Genomic DNA, 15,077 nt, shown 5'->3' on the forward strand with positions numbered 1-15,077 from the left:
AATTCACAAATATGGAATCCGTGAATAATGACGATCAACCGTTAAGTGACTTCCTTTGTAATCCTGTGCCTCTCATTTTATATGTTTACAAACATAATTTTGTGAAGGGGGCTATAGCCCTAAAAAGGTGACTACCCCTCGGTCTAAATATAGAGGAGTAACCAGCCAAAAGGTTTTCAGAAGGAGCAGCAGGAGGAGAAAAACGAGAAGAGCATGGTGTTCTGAATGCCCTGTGTAGGAAGGTCATTGCTTTCTTCTGGAGCTGGCTGGAAAGACCCCAGGACCATCAACACAGGATAAGCTGGAATAAATAAATCATGCAACAGGTGAGAAAAATGTGATTAGCTGAAATTGTATCTACAGATATCCTCAAGTATGCTGTATGTTCAGGAGATAGGCACTTGATAAATCATAATAGAGTTTATCTCAACTTTAGCAGGAACCAACCGAGCTCCATTTGACTTAACAGAAGGAGTGCTCCAAATAAATATTTCTAGAGTGAATGAACTGGCTCTTTCCTCACTTTGTAAATCAGAAAGAAAGAAAGAGAGAGAGAGAGAGAGAGAGATCTGAGCCAAATCTCCTACTTAGAACTTTAGTTCTCGAGAGAAAGGAGAAACAAATACTTGAAAAAGTTTTTAATATGAAAAAAATTTAAACAGTTTCTTTTTGGCAAACACAGGGAGGGCAGCCACCACCCCACAACCCTGAGTAGAGAAAGGAAGGCTTGGAAAAGCACACAAAGAATGTAGAGACATGAGGTCTAATCTTGTAGCGGCTTCTGAGGAAGATCTCAGTCCAGGGGTAAGTTCAAGTCCACAGGTGAAATGGCCAGGATGCCCTCCTGGAAGGGAAAAGTGGAAGAGCTTGTGAGCGCTCACAGTAAGAGCCTGTCCTCCATTCGCAGTGGCATCTCCACCAGCCCAGTGAGAGCAGAGACAGGGGAGGCAAGGAACCACAGAAGGGAGGCAGACAGGGATGGGGTGGGAGGATGGAGATCTAAAGAAAGAATCAGAGGCCCACGGGTGGATGGGGCCAGAGTCCTGGTAAAAGGGAGGAAAGACAAAGCTCCAGGGTGGAGGGCAGAGCACCAGTGGCAGGTAGACAGAGAGACAGGGAAGAGAGATCCAGAGAAAGGGAACAGGGTCCTGGGGTTTTAAGGATGCAAAGCTCTGGTGCTGTGTCAAAGTCTTGATCCCAATCCTCTGCATGGGGGACCCTTCATCCATCTCCATAAAATCGGGATAATATCCAATCCCATAAGGTGGTTGTGGGATTTAAATGGAATCATTCCACCTAAGTCCTTGGCTATGCACGTGGTCGAAAAGAAAAACATTTTCACCAATAAACAAGCTTCTGCACAGAGCTCCAGACACATCGTCTATCCACTGTCCCCTCCTCATCTCCCTTTGGGGTCTGAAGGTCATCTCTCCTCCTAACTGGACCATTTCCAATCATCTCTGACTCTTCTTCAAACGTGCTCCCCCTGCTCCTCACTCCTATCTCAGGGAGCACCAGATGCGGCCCTCCAGGTGCTCAGGCCAGCATCCTTGACTCCTGTCTTCCCCTCATCGGCACTCATAAATAGCACTCGTAATCCACTCGATAAGCGAAATCTGTCAACTCTACCTCTAAATTAACTGGAGGACTCCTCCACCGCCTCCACCGCGGTGTGATCCACCCTCATCTCCCTCCCTGAACCAGAGCGGATACCTCCTTCCAACTCCCCACTTCCGCCTCGCCCGCTAGTGTTCCCCCATGCGGCCGCTAGAGGGCGCAAGTCAACACCTAAGTCAGCTCACTTTGCCCCTGGCGCAGAGAGAGCTAGTCTAGGGACTCCAGGCCCGCTCAGAGTCAAAGTCCAAGTTCTCACTTTCACAATGTCCCACGCGATCTGGCCGGCCGCCCTTCCTGACCTCATCTCTCGCCCTCTCCCCTTCGCTTACCCTGCTTCAGCCCTACTGGCCTCCACTCTGCTCCTCAAACACACCTGGCCAGCTCCTGCCAGCCTGTGAAGCAACACTCACAACCTGAGAGCACCAAATCCCCACAGCAACCAGGCAGGGAAGTGAACAGTGCCCGTTGGGCTGGGGGAGACTGGTGCTCAGCTAGCTGGGGATGTTGCCAAGGTCACACTGTCAGTACTCTGGAGCCCAATCAAGTTCTGAGCCTGGCACTGGATTTAAAGCAGTGAGCAAGGAGTGCCTGGGTGGCTCAGGGTGGTTAAGCTTCTGCCTTAGGCTCAGGTCCTGGAGTCCTGGGATGGAGCCCTGCAACAGGCTCCCTGCTCGGTGGGGAGTCTGCTTCTCCCTATGTCCCCTCACCCCCACTTGTATATACATACTCTCTCTAATAAAATCTTTTTTTTTTTTAACATTTTTTTTTTTTTTTTTTTTTTATGATAGTCATACAGAGAGAGAGAGAGGCAGAGACACAACAGGCAGAGGGAGAAGCAGGCTCCATGCACCGGGAGCCCGATGTGGGATTCGATCCCGGGTCTCCAGGATCGCGCCCTGGGCCAAAGGCAGGTGCCAAACCGCTGCGCCACCCAGGGATCCCTCTAATAAAATCTTTAAAAGGGGGGTGGGGCGCCTGAGTGGCTCAGCTGGTTAAGTGTCTGCCTTCAGCTCAGGTCATGATTCCAGGGTCCTGGAATTGAGCCCTGTGTTGGGCTCCCTGCTCAGTAGGGAGCCTGCTTCTCCCTCTCCCTCTGCTGCTCCCCCTGCGTTTGCGCTCTCATGTGCTCTCTCTCCCTCTCTCTAACTCTTTAACTTGTGCTCTCTCCCTCAGATAAATAAATGACAGATAAATAAAGCAGTGAGCGAGCTTGGTAAGACTCCCTGGTCTTGTGAAACTGATAGGTCAGGGGCAAGAGAACATGCAAAAAAACCCAAAAACAAGTAAGTAAAGCAGGTCAATCCTACCATCTGATAGAAGCTGTGTATTAGAAGGTGCAGAGTATTATGGAAGGAAGTAAAGCGATGAAGAGGGAAAAGGAGTGGGTGGGAGGGTACGAGGTGGCTGCGGTTTTATATGGGAACCAAGGGAGGTCTCACTGGGAGTGACACCCGAATGGAGCAGAGGAACCGAGGCAGGGGGATACCTGGGCAAGCGCATTCTGGCAGGCAGTGTCAGAGAAGCAGACAGGCACAAGATAACTATGCAAATGCCCACAGGATGCCAAGGACTTACAGAGGTGATTCCATTTTAATCTTTACAATAACCCTTTGAGATGGGTACTTCTCCTCTTCCCTCTTGACTGATAAGGAAACAGAGGCCCAGGAAGAGGTCTCACTTGATTCCCACTCAACTGTCAGTATCCACCAGAATGGTTTAAGCCAGGCATAGTGTCTGCACCGATTACCTACCGGTGTACAGTAGGTGCTCAATAAACACAGAAAGGATGAGTGGTAGGGCTAGGAGAACACGCATCACGTCTGAAAAGAAGCCAAAGACGCCAACCCCCTACCACACAGGCACAAGTTACAACTGGATAAAGGGAGGCCCAGAGAAGCTTTGGCAGCTCACCCAGCCCCCGTGTGCCTGGATCCAGGGCCCGAAGCTGTGCACGTGCTCCACGCTGAGTCCGGCCAGGGTGCCCCCCAGCCCAGCCACGCGGCGGCTCAGCTCCATGGCCAGGGCCAGGCGGGCCAGGGGCTCCGGGGAAGGCGGTGGAGGCCCTGGGCAGGGCAAGGAGGGGCGTGGACGGCTGGGCAGAGGGCTGTCCTCCCGGCTAGAGAACAGCTCCACCAGGCGGGCGAAGGAGCCGGCGGAGAGGCGGGCCAGCTTCCCACGCAGGGCGGGGTCCGAGGCCAGCTGGGGGTGAGGAAGACAAGAGGCTGGGTCGGCCACGCCCCCGCGGCCAGCCAATCGGGGGCTAGGAGGCGGGGCTTTCTGGTAGAACCTTTTCCGACACTGATGCTCAGAGCCACGCCCCATCCATCACACCAGCCAATCATAAACCAGACTCTGGTCTCCGCCAAACTATTCCTAGGGCAGTGGGTGAGAAGGGAAGGCCTCGACAGCCAATGAGGGCCATGCTCTACTTAGCCGAGTTCTAGACTACTGATCTTATAGCCACGCCCCCTACGGGTTCCCCGAGAGCCGCAGAGGTCAGGCTCCTGCCTACAACAACCTCGCCTTCCACTCTACTATTAATATTATAGGATCAGACACTTTGTCCAAGCTCCTGAGCCCATCGAATTCCAGAACCAAGTCATCATCATAAGCCAGATTAATTTCCCCCCACATTATAGGGCATGCCCCCATACAGTTAAGCAGGGCTTCAGATTCTAGACAGCCCTCTCAAAACCAACCCCCCCTCTCACCACCATGCATGCAGTCCCTAATTCCTCAACTGGTCCTAGGGAGTTTCCCAGTTTTTTGGGTGGCCACACCCCCGATCTTTAAACCACGCCCCTCTTACGGGGAATGTAAGCCCCTGTTTAAGGGACTACCCTAACCAGAACTCTGTCCCTCAACCTATAGGGGAGAAGCTTAGCACTCTGACTCCTTTTTTTTTTTTTAATTATTTATTTATGATAGTCACACACACAGAGAGAGAGGCAAAGACACAGGCAGAGGGAGAAACAGGCTCCATGAAACAGGCTCCATGCACTGGGGGCCCGACATGGGATTCGATCCCAGGTCTTCAGGATCGCGCCCTGCGCCAAAGGCAGGCGCCAAATCGCTGTGCCACCCAGGGATCCCAGCACTCTGGCTCCATACTGCTTCTATTTCCCTTACTGCTGGGACCAATAGCTTAGAAACTTCTGCTTAGCCCCGCACATAGGCATATTACTGCGAAGACTCGCAAAAACTTCTATTCTACCCAAAATCCACCTCGCTGGAGGATATAAAGGAGTACTTACAGAAACAACTATGCTCTGTTTAAGATTTTTTTTTTTTTTAAGATTTTATTTATTTCTTCATGAGAGACAGAGACACAGGCAGAGGGAGAAGCAGGTTCCATTGAAGGGGCCTGACGTGGGATTCGATCCCAGGTCTCTAGGATAATGCCCTAGGCCGAAGGCGGCGCTAAACCGCTGAGCCACCCGGCCTGCCCCTGTTTAAGATTTACAGGAACGACATGACCTGTACACAAAGATCAACTGACCAAGGAGGGGGTGCCTGGGTGTTTCGGTGGGTTAAGCATCTGCCTTCCGCTCAGGTCGTGATCCCAGAGACCTGGGATCCAGGCTTGCTGGGAGCTTCCTGCTCATCAGGGAGTCCGCTTCTCCCTCTCTCTCTGCCCTTCCCTCCCTGCTCAGGCTGTCTCTGACTCTCTCAAATAAATAAATAAAAATCTTTAAATAAATAAATAAATAAATAAATAAATAAAACCTCTTTAAAAAACTGACCAAAGACAAAAGAAGTTACACAATCTTCCCCTGTTGTCTACAGACTGTCAGGAACCTTTGTGACTCCAACTACCTCCCCTTTCCCCTGCATTCCTAACATAAAAGAAACGCCAATCTCATGCTGGGGCAGATGGTTCTTTGGGACAGTACTCGTCTGCCATCTCCTCAGTGTGCTGGCTTTCCAGATAAAATCACTTTCCTTACCCCAACATCTTGCCTCTTGACTTCCTGACCCACGGTGCTGCAAGCAGAATGAGCTTGGAGCCCCTTACAGACCCTTCATAGAAGCCGAGTCCCACCGTCTCCTCACCTGACCATCTAATGAGAATGCAGACCTAGGTTCTGATCCCAGAGCTCAACCATCCCGCAATCCCTATCCCAGCTAAGGGATGGAACAGACTGCCCGGTACCTTCTGGTTGATGACTTCAGCCTCTTCCTCCAGCAAGGCAACCAGCTTCCGCAGTAGGGCTTCCTTCTCTGTGAGGGGGGGACCCTGTACCTCTGGGGGTTAGGGATGCAGGAGAGAATTCAGCTGGAGGCAGAACCCTGCCAACCCTTCCACCCTCACCCTTCTCCGGGGCCCCTCTGTATCTCACCTGGGCTAGGTGGGGATCTCAGCTGCTCTTGGACCAGTTGTTCCAGCCGCTGGGCCACCAGAGCATAGAAATCGGAAGTGGCTGGGCCTGGAGTGAAAAGAGCCAGTGATGGGTCTCTGGGACATCAGGAACCTATGGATTCTCTTCTTGTCCCAACCATCTTGCCAGGGAGCACTGATTTCCATTTCCTAATGGGGTAAACTGAGGCAGTGAGTGCACTTGCCAAAGGGCTTTGTACTTCCCATTTTATTGTGTTGCCCAAACTAGACTTAGAATGTTAGAGGTGAACTAGACCTTGAAAGAATATTCTAGGGATCCCTGAGTGGCGCAGCGGTTTGGCGCCTGCCTTTGGCCCAGGGCGCGATCCTGGAGACCCGGGATCAAATCCCACGTCGGGCTTCCGGTGCATGGAGCCTGCTTCTCCCTCTGCCTATGTCTCTGCCTCTCTCTTTCTCTCTCTGTGACTATCATAAATAAATAAAAAAAAAAATTAAAAAAAAAAAAAAAAAAGAAAGAATATTCTAGGGCAGCCCCGGTGGCTCAGCAGTTTAGTGCTGCCTTCAGCCCAGGGTGTGATCCTGGAGACCCAGGATCAAGTCCCACGTCAGGCTCCCTGCATGGAGCCTGCTTCTCCCTCTGCCTGTGTCTCTGCCTCTCTCTGTGTGTATGTCTCTCATGAATAAATAAATAAAATCTTAAAAAAAAAAAAAAAAAAAGAATATCCTATCCAAGAAAGGCAAACACAGGGCACCCCAGCTATTACCACGGTATCCCTTGCCGTTCTCAGGCCTCATCAATTGATCACAGATCTTTCCTCCCTGCTGTGAAATCCTTTTCTTTTCAAGCTAGCACTCCCAGTAGCCATTCCTAGTCTATGGAGGCTTACATAGGAGTTTTTGGTTACTCTCAGTTCCTTTTGGTTACTCTTAATGGAATCCAACAACACCCCCTCCCACTCTCACATGCACACATAGGCACACATTGCTACTTTACTTCTGAGGAAGCATAGGAGCAAAAAAGAAATTGAATTTCCCTGAGTTGTGTAACCGAACAGCCAGGGATCCGTGACCGAAAACCAGGTCTCCTGCCTCCCTAGGATGATGGGGGGATACTAGTGGCAATAAAGTCCTAGAAGTAGGGAAGCATGCACAGGAGGAGAGATAAGCAGAAAAGGACAAAGCCCCCTGAAGCCAGCTCACAGAATTGAGAGACAGCAATAACTGGGGGTGGAGGTGGGGGATCAGAGAGTGGTGAGGGGAGTCCTCACCCTAGCTCCTGTCTTAGCTGAGTGATCTTGGACTAGCTCCTTCTCCTTTCTATGCTTTGAGAATCAAAGCTCCTGGGGACGTCTGGGTGGCTCAGTGGTTGAGCATCCGCCTTTGGCTCAGGCCTTGATCCCGGAGTTCCAGGATCGAGTCCTGCATTGGGCTCCCTGCAGGGAGCCTGCTTCTCCCTCTGCCTGTATCTCTGCCTCTCTCTGTGTGCCTCTCATGAATAAATAAATAAAATCTTAAAAAAAAAAAAAAAAAAAAAAAAAAAAAAGGTTCAAAGTTTTGGCCCTGCTGGTGTCCAGGTGATCTAGGAAAATCTCTTACCAGGCTCTGAAACATAGCATGGGCGGAGGGGCAAGGAGCAAGGCCGAGGGGACACAGGGGGGTCTGCTCCTCGCCCCAGGGGACAGGGAAGACATCTTCGAAGACGGCTCAGGAAATCTGTTGGCTCCTCCTGGGCAGGACTCCTGGGGAAGGGGACCTCAGAGAATGACTGCAGAGGCCCCTTGCAAGCAGTCCCTTCTTCCTCCCACTGAGGGCCTGTCACTGCAACCCCAGGGACAAGGATAAAGGGCCAGATATAAAAGAGGGGAACGCAGACAGAGACCAGGTACAAAAGTTAGAGAGGGCCCCACCCCAAATGCAGGCCCCAGCGGAAAGAAGGCAGCTCCTCTTACCTGGGTGGGGTAGGGCTGGGGAACCCAGCAGCCTCACCTCGCCTAAAGAAGGCAGCTAGGACTCTCAGCGTGTCCTCCCGGAGCCCCAGCTCTTCTGAGCCTGCCATGGGGGCACCTGTGAAAAAGGGAGCTGGGGGATGGGCTCCAGGGTTGAACTGAAGTGGAGGATTGGTGCCCAAATGCCTAGTCCCTGAATAAGGAGGGCGCCAGGACCCACGAATTCCCGAAGGAAGAAGGGGGTGAGAGTCTCAACTCCTAAATCCTTTAGGGGAGTTAGGGTCTGGGGACCCAGACTCTTGAGTTCTCAGAGGGAGAAGAGCGATGAGGCCGAAGACTCCTTGATCCTTGGAGAGGAAGAGGCTTAGGGACCCGGGTTCCTGGGGTCAAAAGACTGGGGGCTGGACTCTGAAGATTTTTTGGAGAAGGGGGCTGGAGGATCTGAATTGTTGAGTCTGAGAAAGAACGGAACTTGGGGCAACGACTTCTGGTTTCTGGAGGCATAACGCCAAGCCGCTCATGCTCTTAGAGAATCAGGAACTACGAATCCCAGCAGGCTTCATGGCAAACCTTCCCCTCGGTCCGCACTTGTGCGCCGCGCAGCCTCCTTGGGAAGTGTAGTTCCATTATCTGACCCACGCTGGAATCTTGGGGACCCGGGGTGCATAGATGTCCAGGAAGCGGGACTGAGGTGCCCGCTCCTAGACCCGTCCTTTTCCCTTCTCGCCCCAGCCTGCACAAAAGCCCAGCTTACCTGGGGCCGGGAAGCCGCCGACCCCCTCTCCTTCACCGAACTTGAGCAAACTTTTATTAGTGCAACTTTCCCGCGCCTGCGCACTGGGCCGGGTTGGTGTCAGCCCCGTAGTGGGAGGGGCGGAGCGCTGGATACCCATCTAATTTGCATGTGGCGTTCCCAGCATGCCTTTGGCCGGAAGACCTATAAAGGGCATAGCGGGGGGGGAGGGGAGAACCGGGGGCGTCCGGGTTCTTGGTGCCGCCTCTTTGGCTCTGGAGTCTTGTCAACCAATCGCAGATAAAGTTGTTTTTGTTTTATGAAATCGATAGAAAAGAAAACCCTCTTTCTCTGAAGCTCAGCTGACGGGAAGTAGGGTGTGCAGCTGCAAGTTCGAGAGTTATCGGACCCCAAAGGCAGGGGCGGGTTCTAGCACCCTGAGCGCCCCGACCCTCTACGTAGGTAACTGGGAAGATCTGGGGAATTGGTGGCGCCCGGGGCGAGAAACGCGAGACGTGCTGGGTCTGCCCTGAGTCTAGAGGAGCAAGGTGTACGCTAGGGAAGGTGAAGCAGAGTTCGAGTAAAAGTGAAGCTATGGCCGCTGCCGGAGGTCGGCTGTGAAATAAAAAGTAGTAGCGGGGGCGGGGGGGAGGCGTCTGCATGGGGGGATCTAAGGCAGAGAAGAGCAGACTCTGAAAATGGGAGGCAGTCCACTCTATAGAGTATGTGTGTGGGGGGGTGCCCTAGAGGAAGGAAGCTGTTTGGGGGGAAGGATGGTGGATGGAGGGTCCACCGTGGAAATGGGTGAGGGGCTCTTCTGTAGGAGTCCGCAACACAGATAAGTGCGGGAGGTAGAGATCTACAAGGTAATAACGTCTGCCCTGAAATAACCAGGGGAGTCTCTACCTTGGACGCGGAGGTGACTGCCTTAGGTGATGTGGGGGAGGGGAGGGGAGGAGAGGGTTTACAACGGAAGAGGGAAGAATCTACCCTGGCGGAGTTGGGGAGGTAGAGGATCTGCTCAGGAGGAGGTGGGGAAAGACGGGCCGTCTCAAATGGATTGGGCGGGAAGTCCTCGTTGACTTGGGGGACTGTCTGGAGGTGAAAAGAGGAGTTGTCTTGTTTTATACCCCAGGAAAATATAAGTGAGGGACGCTGCACCGCCGCCCCATGAGAGGAAGGTCTGGGAGCGGAACCCTCGGGGGTGGGGGCGGGTAGCTAAGAGGCCATCCGCGCCCACGAACTGCCCTCTAAGCGCAGGCCGGACCATGGGAACCCCAAAACCGCGGATCCTGCCCTGGCTGGTGTCACAGCTGGACCTAGGGCAGCTGGAGGGGGTGGCCTGGCTGGACGAGCGCCGCACGCGCTTTCGCATCCCTTGGAAGCATGGCTTGCGGCAGGATGCCCAGCAGGAGGACTTCGGCATCTTCCAGGTGCGAGAGCTTCGTGCCGCCGGGGAGCCCTGAGCTAACCTACCCGAGGGGTGGACTCCCAGGGGGCGGAGCCGAGAGGGAGGGGTTAGCCTGCGTAGGGTCGGCCGGCGCTGACGCTGGCAGGTGGAGGTGAGTGGAGTTAGGACAGGACTGGGCAGGGTTAGGAGGATCAGCGGACGGATGTCGCAAGGCGGGCACGGCTGGAACGGCCAGGTTCCGGAAAAAGAACCGGAAAAGCGGGGTTAGAACTCGAGAGAAATGCAAACTGGGGATTGAGGGCTCGCAGAGGGCGGGGCTTTGGGTCGTAGAATTCTGAGGGCTGGTTTTGGAACCTTCGAGGCGAGACCTGGCCCCAAAGCTGAGGTGATTTCCCACCAAATTCGGATACACCAGTGGTGGTAACCCGAGTTCGAGTACGAGGGGGCGGGGCCATTACAACCTGTCCTGGGGCAGGTTGCTGGCAGAGTTAGACGCCCAGTAGGACCTGGAAGGTTGGCTTAGAAAGCAAAGTTTTTGAATAGGTGAAGCGGGGGGGTGGGGGGGGTGGGGGGGGGTGGGAGGGTGCTTACGATGCAGAGTCCAAGAGTTTGGGGATGGATCCTTGTCAAGTTAGAACGTGCCAGGGGAGAGCGCCCTTGGGCCGGGGTCTTAGTCATACTCACCATCCTGGTACCAACTGGATCCCCAGGCGTGGGCCGAGGTCAGCGGTGCCTACACTCCTGGAAAGGATAAACCTGATCTGCCCACCTGGAAGAGGAATTTCCGATCTGCCCTGAACCGGAAGGAGGAGTTGCGTGTAGCTGAAGATCGGAGCAAAGACCCCCACGACCCACACAAGGTCTATGAGTTTGTGATCTCAGGTGTGCCAGAAGTGGGGCTCCATGTGGAGGGATGGGATTTTGAGCATCCCCAACACTCTGCTCCACTCACCACCTTCCCTGGCAGGAGCTGGGAACTTGCCTGAGTTGGACACCTTTCCAGACACCAATGGCAGATACAGTACCTCGGATACCCAGGCAAGAATGCACCCCATCCTTCCTGCCCTCAGGATGACCCATCTTCTGTGTCCCCACAGCCTTGTTCAGGCTTCCTCTCCTCCCCCTGGACCATCACATCAAATCTTCCTCCTGAGCCTCCATCCTATCCCCTGTGGGCTGTCCACCCACTCATCTAGAGATGACCCTGTCCCTCTCCTGCTCATAGCGAGCCCTTCCATGGATGCTTCCAGTGTCTCAGGAAAAAAATGCAGAGCTTTCACCAAGGCATTTAGGGCCCTAATACACCTTTCTAGAATTTCACAGTTTCTCTTGCTATGTAGAGTACCCTCAGCCTCCTGGGAACCCAGAACCACCCTATCCTTGGTCTTGCTGACGTCCATGCCAGGGCAGGTCCCCTCTGAAATAGTGTCCAGCCTTCTCTGCCCAGGTCTTGCTTGCCCAGGGCCAGGTCCTTGGGCTAGAACTAGCTGTTCCCCTTGGGCCAATAGTAGCATCCATCATATACCAGAGCATATATTTTGTCATCTGTGCCCATGCTTGTCTACCTACCTCCTATCCCCCACCTCCCTGCCAGCCCCAACTGGAAGCCCCCGCCCCCTTTTTAAAAGATTTTATATATTCATGAGAGACACAGAGAGACAGACAGAGACCAAGACAAAGGCAGAGGGAGAAGCAGGTTCCATGCAGGGAGCCAATGTGGGACTCGATCCCGGGACTCCAGGGTCACACCCTGGGCTGAAGGCAGATGCCAAAGCACTGAGCCACCCAGGGATCCCCCTGGAAGCCCCTTGAGGGCAGAGCTCAGATCTGACTTGTCTCTGGGTCCCAAGGCCTGGTCCACATGAAGTCTCCGGAAAAGGCTACAGAAATGCCCAGATCCTTTTCTTTTTGCTTCTCTCCAGGAAGACACATTAGAGGAGTTACTGGGTGACATGGTCTTGACCCCATTCCCAGATGAGGGGCCCTCGAGCCTGGTGGTGGTCCCAGAACAGACGCCTCCACTCTTGCTGAGCCCCACCATAGACCTCCCCGCTCCCTGCCCAAACTCAGAACCCCCTGAAAACCCGCTGAAGCGGCTCTTGGTGCCTGATGAAGGTGAGTGGCAGCTCTGGGGTGGGATGTGCTGGGGTGACAGGGCCCCTTATGCCCTCTCAATCTCACTCCCTCTTCATGTCACTTCTGCCACTGCCCAGAGTGGGAGTTCGAGGTGACTGCCTTCTATCGGGGCCGCCAAGTCTTCCAGCAGACAGTCTCCTGCCCAAGGGGCCTGCGGCTGGTGGCAGCAGCAGGAGGGGACACGATGCTGCCTGGACAGCCAATAATACTGCCAGACCCCGGGGTGTTGGTAACAGACAAGACCGTGATGGGCTACGTGAGGCGTGTACTGAGCTGCTTAGGTGGGGGACTAGCTCTGTGGAGGGCAGGACAGCAGCTCTGGGCACGGAGGCTGGGGCACTGCCACACATACTGGGCCCTGGGCGAGGAGCTTCTCCCTGACAGCAGTCCCAGGCCTGGCGGCGAGGTCCCCAAGGATGAAGATGGAGACCTGTTCGACCTGAGGCCCTTCGTGTCAGGTGAGGAGGCAAAGCCTTAGCTCTGCTGTAGAAAGAGCTGGTCACGGTGGTTAAGAACTCTGGGGTCTGGGAGTGCCTGGGTGGCTCAGTCGATGAACCATCTGACTCTTGATAGCAGCTTGGGTCATGACCTCAGGGTCACAAGATCAAGCCGAGTCTGGCTCTGCACTGGGTGTGGAGCCTGCTTAAGGTTCTCGCTCTCTGCCTCTGCCCCTGGTCCCCACTCTCCTTACATCCTCCTCTCTCTAAAAACAAAAAAATTTTCAAACCTCCAAACCCCAGAGTTCTTTTTTTTTTTTTTTAAAGATTTTATTTATTTATTCATGAGAGACACACAGAGAGAGGCAGAGACACAGGCAGAGGGAGAAGCAGGCTCCACGCAGGGAGCTTGATGCGGAACCCAGTCCCAGGACTTCAGGATCACACCCTAGGCTGAGGGCAGGCACTAAACCACTGAGCCACCCAGAGATCCCCCAAACCCCAGAGTTCTAATTCAGACCCTGCTGCTCTGCTTGTGCTATAACCTGGGGCAAGAGATGGACTGCTCTGAGTCTGTCAGAGGACTGTCTCCTCTGCTAGAGCTGGTAGGAGGCACAGGGCCCAGTGCACAGAAGGTGCTCAAGGAATTAACTGCCATCGTCCTCATTATTACCAGTTAGTAGGGTGGATAGACAGATGCAGGACAGAGAAGTCCTTTAGGGCTTTGTTATCCAGTAAATATCTCTGCAGGGATGGAAATGCTCTAGAGTTGAACTGTCCGGTGTGGTATCCACCAGCCACGTGTGGCTATTGAGTACTTAGGCCAATGCAACTGAGGAAGAGAGTTTGAACTTTTATTTGATTTTAATTAATTACCATTTAAATGGAAATAGCCACAGTGGCTAGTGGCCACTATCAGGAGATTGTGGCCTTAGGGGGTTAAAGAGCAGAAACTGCCAACTACCTTGTATTCCAGAATCAGGGGACATCCTTGTAGGGAGTGTACTCCTATCCCAAATGGTGGGGGGGGGGGGGGGCGGGGATGGGGGGAAACATTTAAGATTATGCCAGGACTTTTCTTAGATCAGCAGCCATCTGGTCGAGGTGTTGTAGGCATGTTGGGCTTCTGGTCAAGGAAGAAGGTGAGGCTGTTAGTCAAGTTTGGGGGCAGGGAGGGGCAGGTGGAGGGTCCTCTTCCCATGCCTGACTAGGATCTCGGACCCCCAGATCTGATTGCCTTCATCAAAGGAAGCCGACACTCACCACGCTACACCCTCTGGTTCTGTGTGGGGGAGCCATGGCCCCAAGACCAGCCGTGGACCAAGAAGCTGGTGATGCTCAAGGTGCAGCATTTCTGGGCTCCTGGAGCTAAGGGGTGGATCTTAACAAAGGGAAGAGAAACTACAATTCCTAGAAGCCCCTCTGGGAAACTACAACTTCCAAGAGTCTTTGCAACCACCAGTTCCTCATCCCCAGGAGCTTCTGGGTGTCCTTCTCATGGCCCCTCACCCCCAAAACCTGTTTTGAACTCTCAAAACCATGTGGAAGTCAGTGGAATACAAGTCCTAGCAGCCTTTTTAAGGAACTACAGCTCTTAAGGGGTCCTTCTGACCACAGCTGCTGAGTGGGATCCCTACATTCCAGGAACCCCTCCAGCATCTCAGCCCTAGTAAACTTACCAGGCCTCCCATGGTGGGAGTTACAGAGAAAACAATAATTCCCAGCAGCCCTAGGCCTAATGGTTATTCCTGGTTTATGGTGGGGGCTGCTAGAAGTTGTAGTCCACTCAACCCCACCTTATTTCTGCCCCCCACCTCCTGTAGGTTGTTCCCACGTGCCTTAGGGCCCTGCTGGAAATGGCACGGTTAGAGGGCGCTTCCTCCCTGGAGAACACTGTGGACCTGCACATTTCCAACAGCTACCCACTCACTCTCACCTCGGACCAGTACAAGGCGTACCTCCAGGACCTGGTTGAGGACATGGATTTCTGGGTCACTGGGGAGGTCTGACCCCTCCTCACCGGTGCTGCCTTCTTGTGCCTTCACCCTGGCCAATAAACTGTTTCTTGCCACTGTTACCACTTGTGTGCCTGGTGTTAGGGGTTAGCTAGGTCCAGGCTAGCCCTGATGTGGGCTAGGCATTATTCCTTGGCAAGCAACTCACAACCCAGATGCTTACAGCATGAGGACCAGACACTGCAGGGAGCCGCTGATACCTGTCACCTCCTGACCTCCTTCCAGGGACCTGGTGAGGAGGGGACAGTCACCTCCATTTTACAGACCAAGACACTGATGCTTAGAGAAGAGCAAAGGTTATAAAGCAAGACAGGAGACACAAGATGGGTTAGAATCCAGTCTGACTGCAGGGTTGCTACTTTCTGATCGGGGCCCCAGGGTAGAATCTAGAACCCCAGTTTTGGCTATGAACAGTTGAGGCCACTGATTGTTCAGTCCAGTAA

The 15,077-nt window shown here is 53.5% G+C and overlaps 2 protein-coding genes across 9 annotated transcripts; one reads left to right on the forward strand and one right to left on the reverse strand.

Annotated features, from left to right (window-relative positions):
- Nucleotides 1–623: 623 nt before the first annotated feature.
- BCL2L12 (BCL2 like 12) lies at nucleotides 624–8,922 on the reverse strand. 3 transcript variants are annotated; one of them, XM_077845159.1, is made up of 7 exons: nucleotides 8,657–8,823; nucleotides 7,906–8,020; nucleotides 7,553–7,695; nucleotides 5,958–6,044; nucleotides 5,771–5,862; nucleotides 3,529–3,816; nucleotides 624–844 (listed from the first exon to the last, which is right to left on the reverse strand). In XM_077845159.1, exons 1-7 carry the CDS (start codon nucleotides 8,793–8,795, stop codon nucleotides 794–796), a joined length of 915 nt encoding a protein of 304 aa, XP_077701285.1. In that variant the 5' UTR covers nucleotides 8,796–8,823; the 3' UTR covers nucleotides 624–793. The 3 variants fall into 3 exon arrangements, with proteins under 3 accessions (XP_077701285.1, XP_077701305.1, XP_077701295.1); XM_077845179.1 differs by lacking the exon at nucleotides 3,529–3,816 and having other exon boundaries at nucleotides 8,657–8,922; XM_077845169.1 differs by lacking the exon at nucleotides 7,553–7,695 and having other exon boundaries at nucleotides 7,943–8,020; nucleotides 8,657–8,833.
- On the forward strand, nucleotides 8,859–14,696 carry IRF3 (interferon regulatory factor 3). Of its 6 annotated transcripts, none has more exons than XM_077845132.1 (8): nucleotides 8,859–9,097; nucleotides 9,891–10,068; nucleotides 10,757–10,928; nucleotides 11,014–11,084; nucleotides 11,969–12,161; nucleotides 12,260–12,640; nucleotides 13,847–13,962; nucleotides 14,443–14,696. In XM_077845132.1, the coding sequence occupies exons 2-8, from the start codon at nucleotides 9,904–9,906 to the stop codon at nucleotides 14,626–14,628; spliced, it is 1,284 nt and encodes a 427-aa protein (XP_077701258.1). In that variant the 5' UTR covers nucleotides 8,859–9,097; nucleotides 9,891–9,903; the 3' UTR covers nucleotides 14,629–14,696. The 6 variants fall into 6 exon arrangements, with proteins under 6 accessions (XP_077701258.1, XP_077701248.1, XP_077701246.1 ...); XM_077845122.1 differs by having other exon boundaries at nucleotides 9,896–10,068; XM_077845120.1 differs by having other exon boundaries at nucleotides 8,859–9,093.
- Nucleotides 14,697–15,077: the final 381 nt, after the last annotated feature.

Source organism: Canis aureus, chromosome 1 (genome assembly GCF_053574225.1).
Source record: "Canis aureus isolate CA01 chromosome 1, VMU_Caureus_v.1.0, whole genome shotgun sequence".
Taxonomy (NCBI): Eukaryota; Metazoa; Chordata; class Mammalia; order Carnivora; family Canidae; genus Canis; species Canis aureus.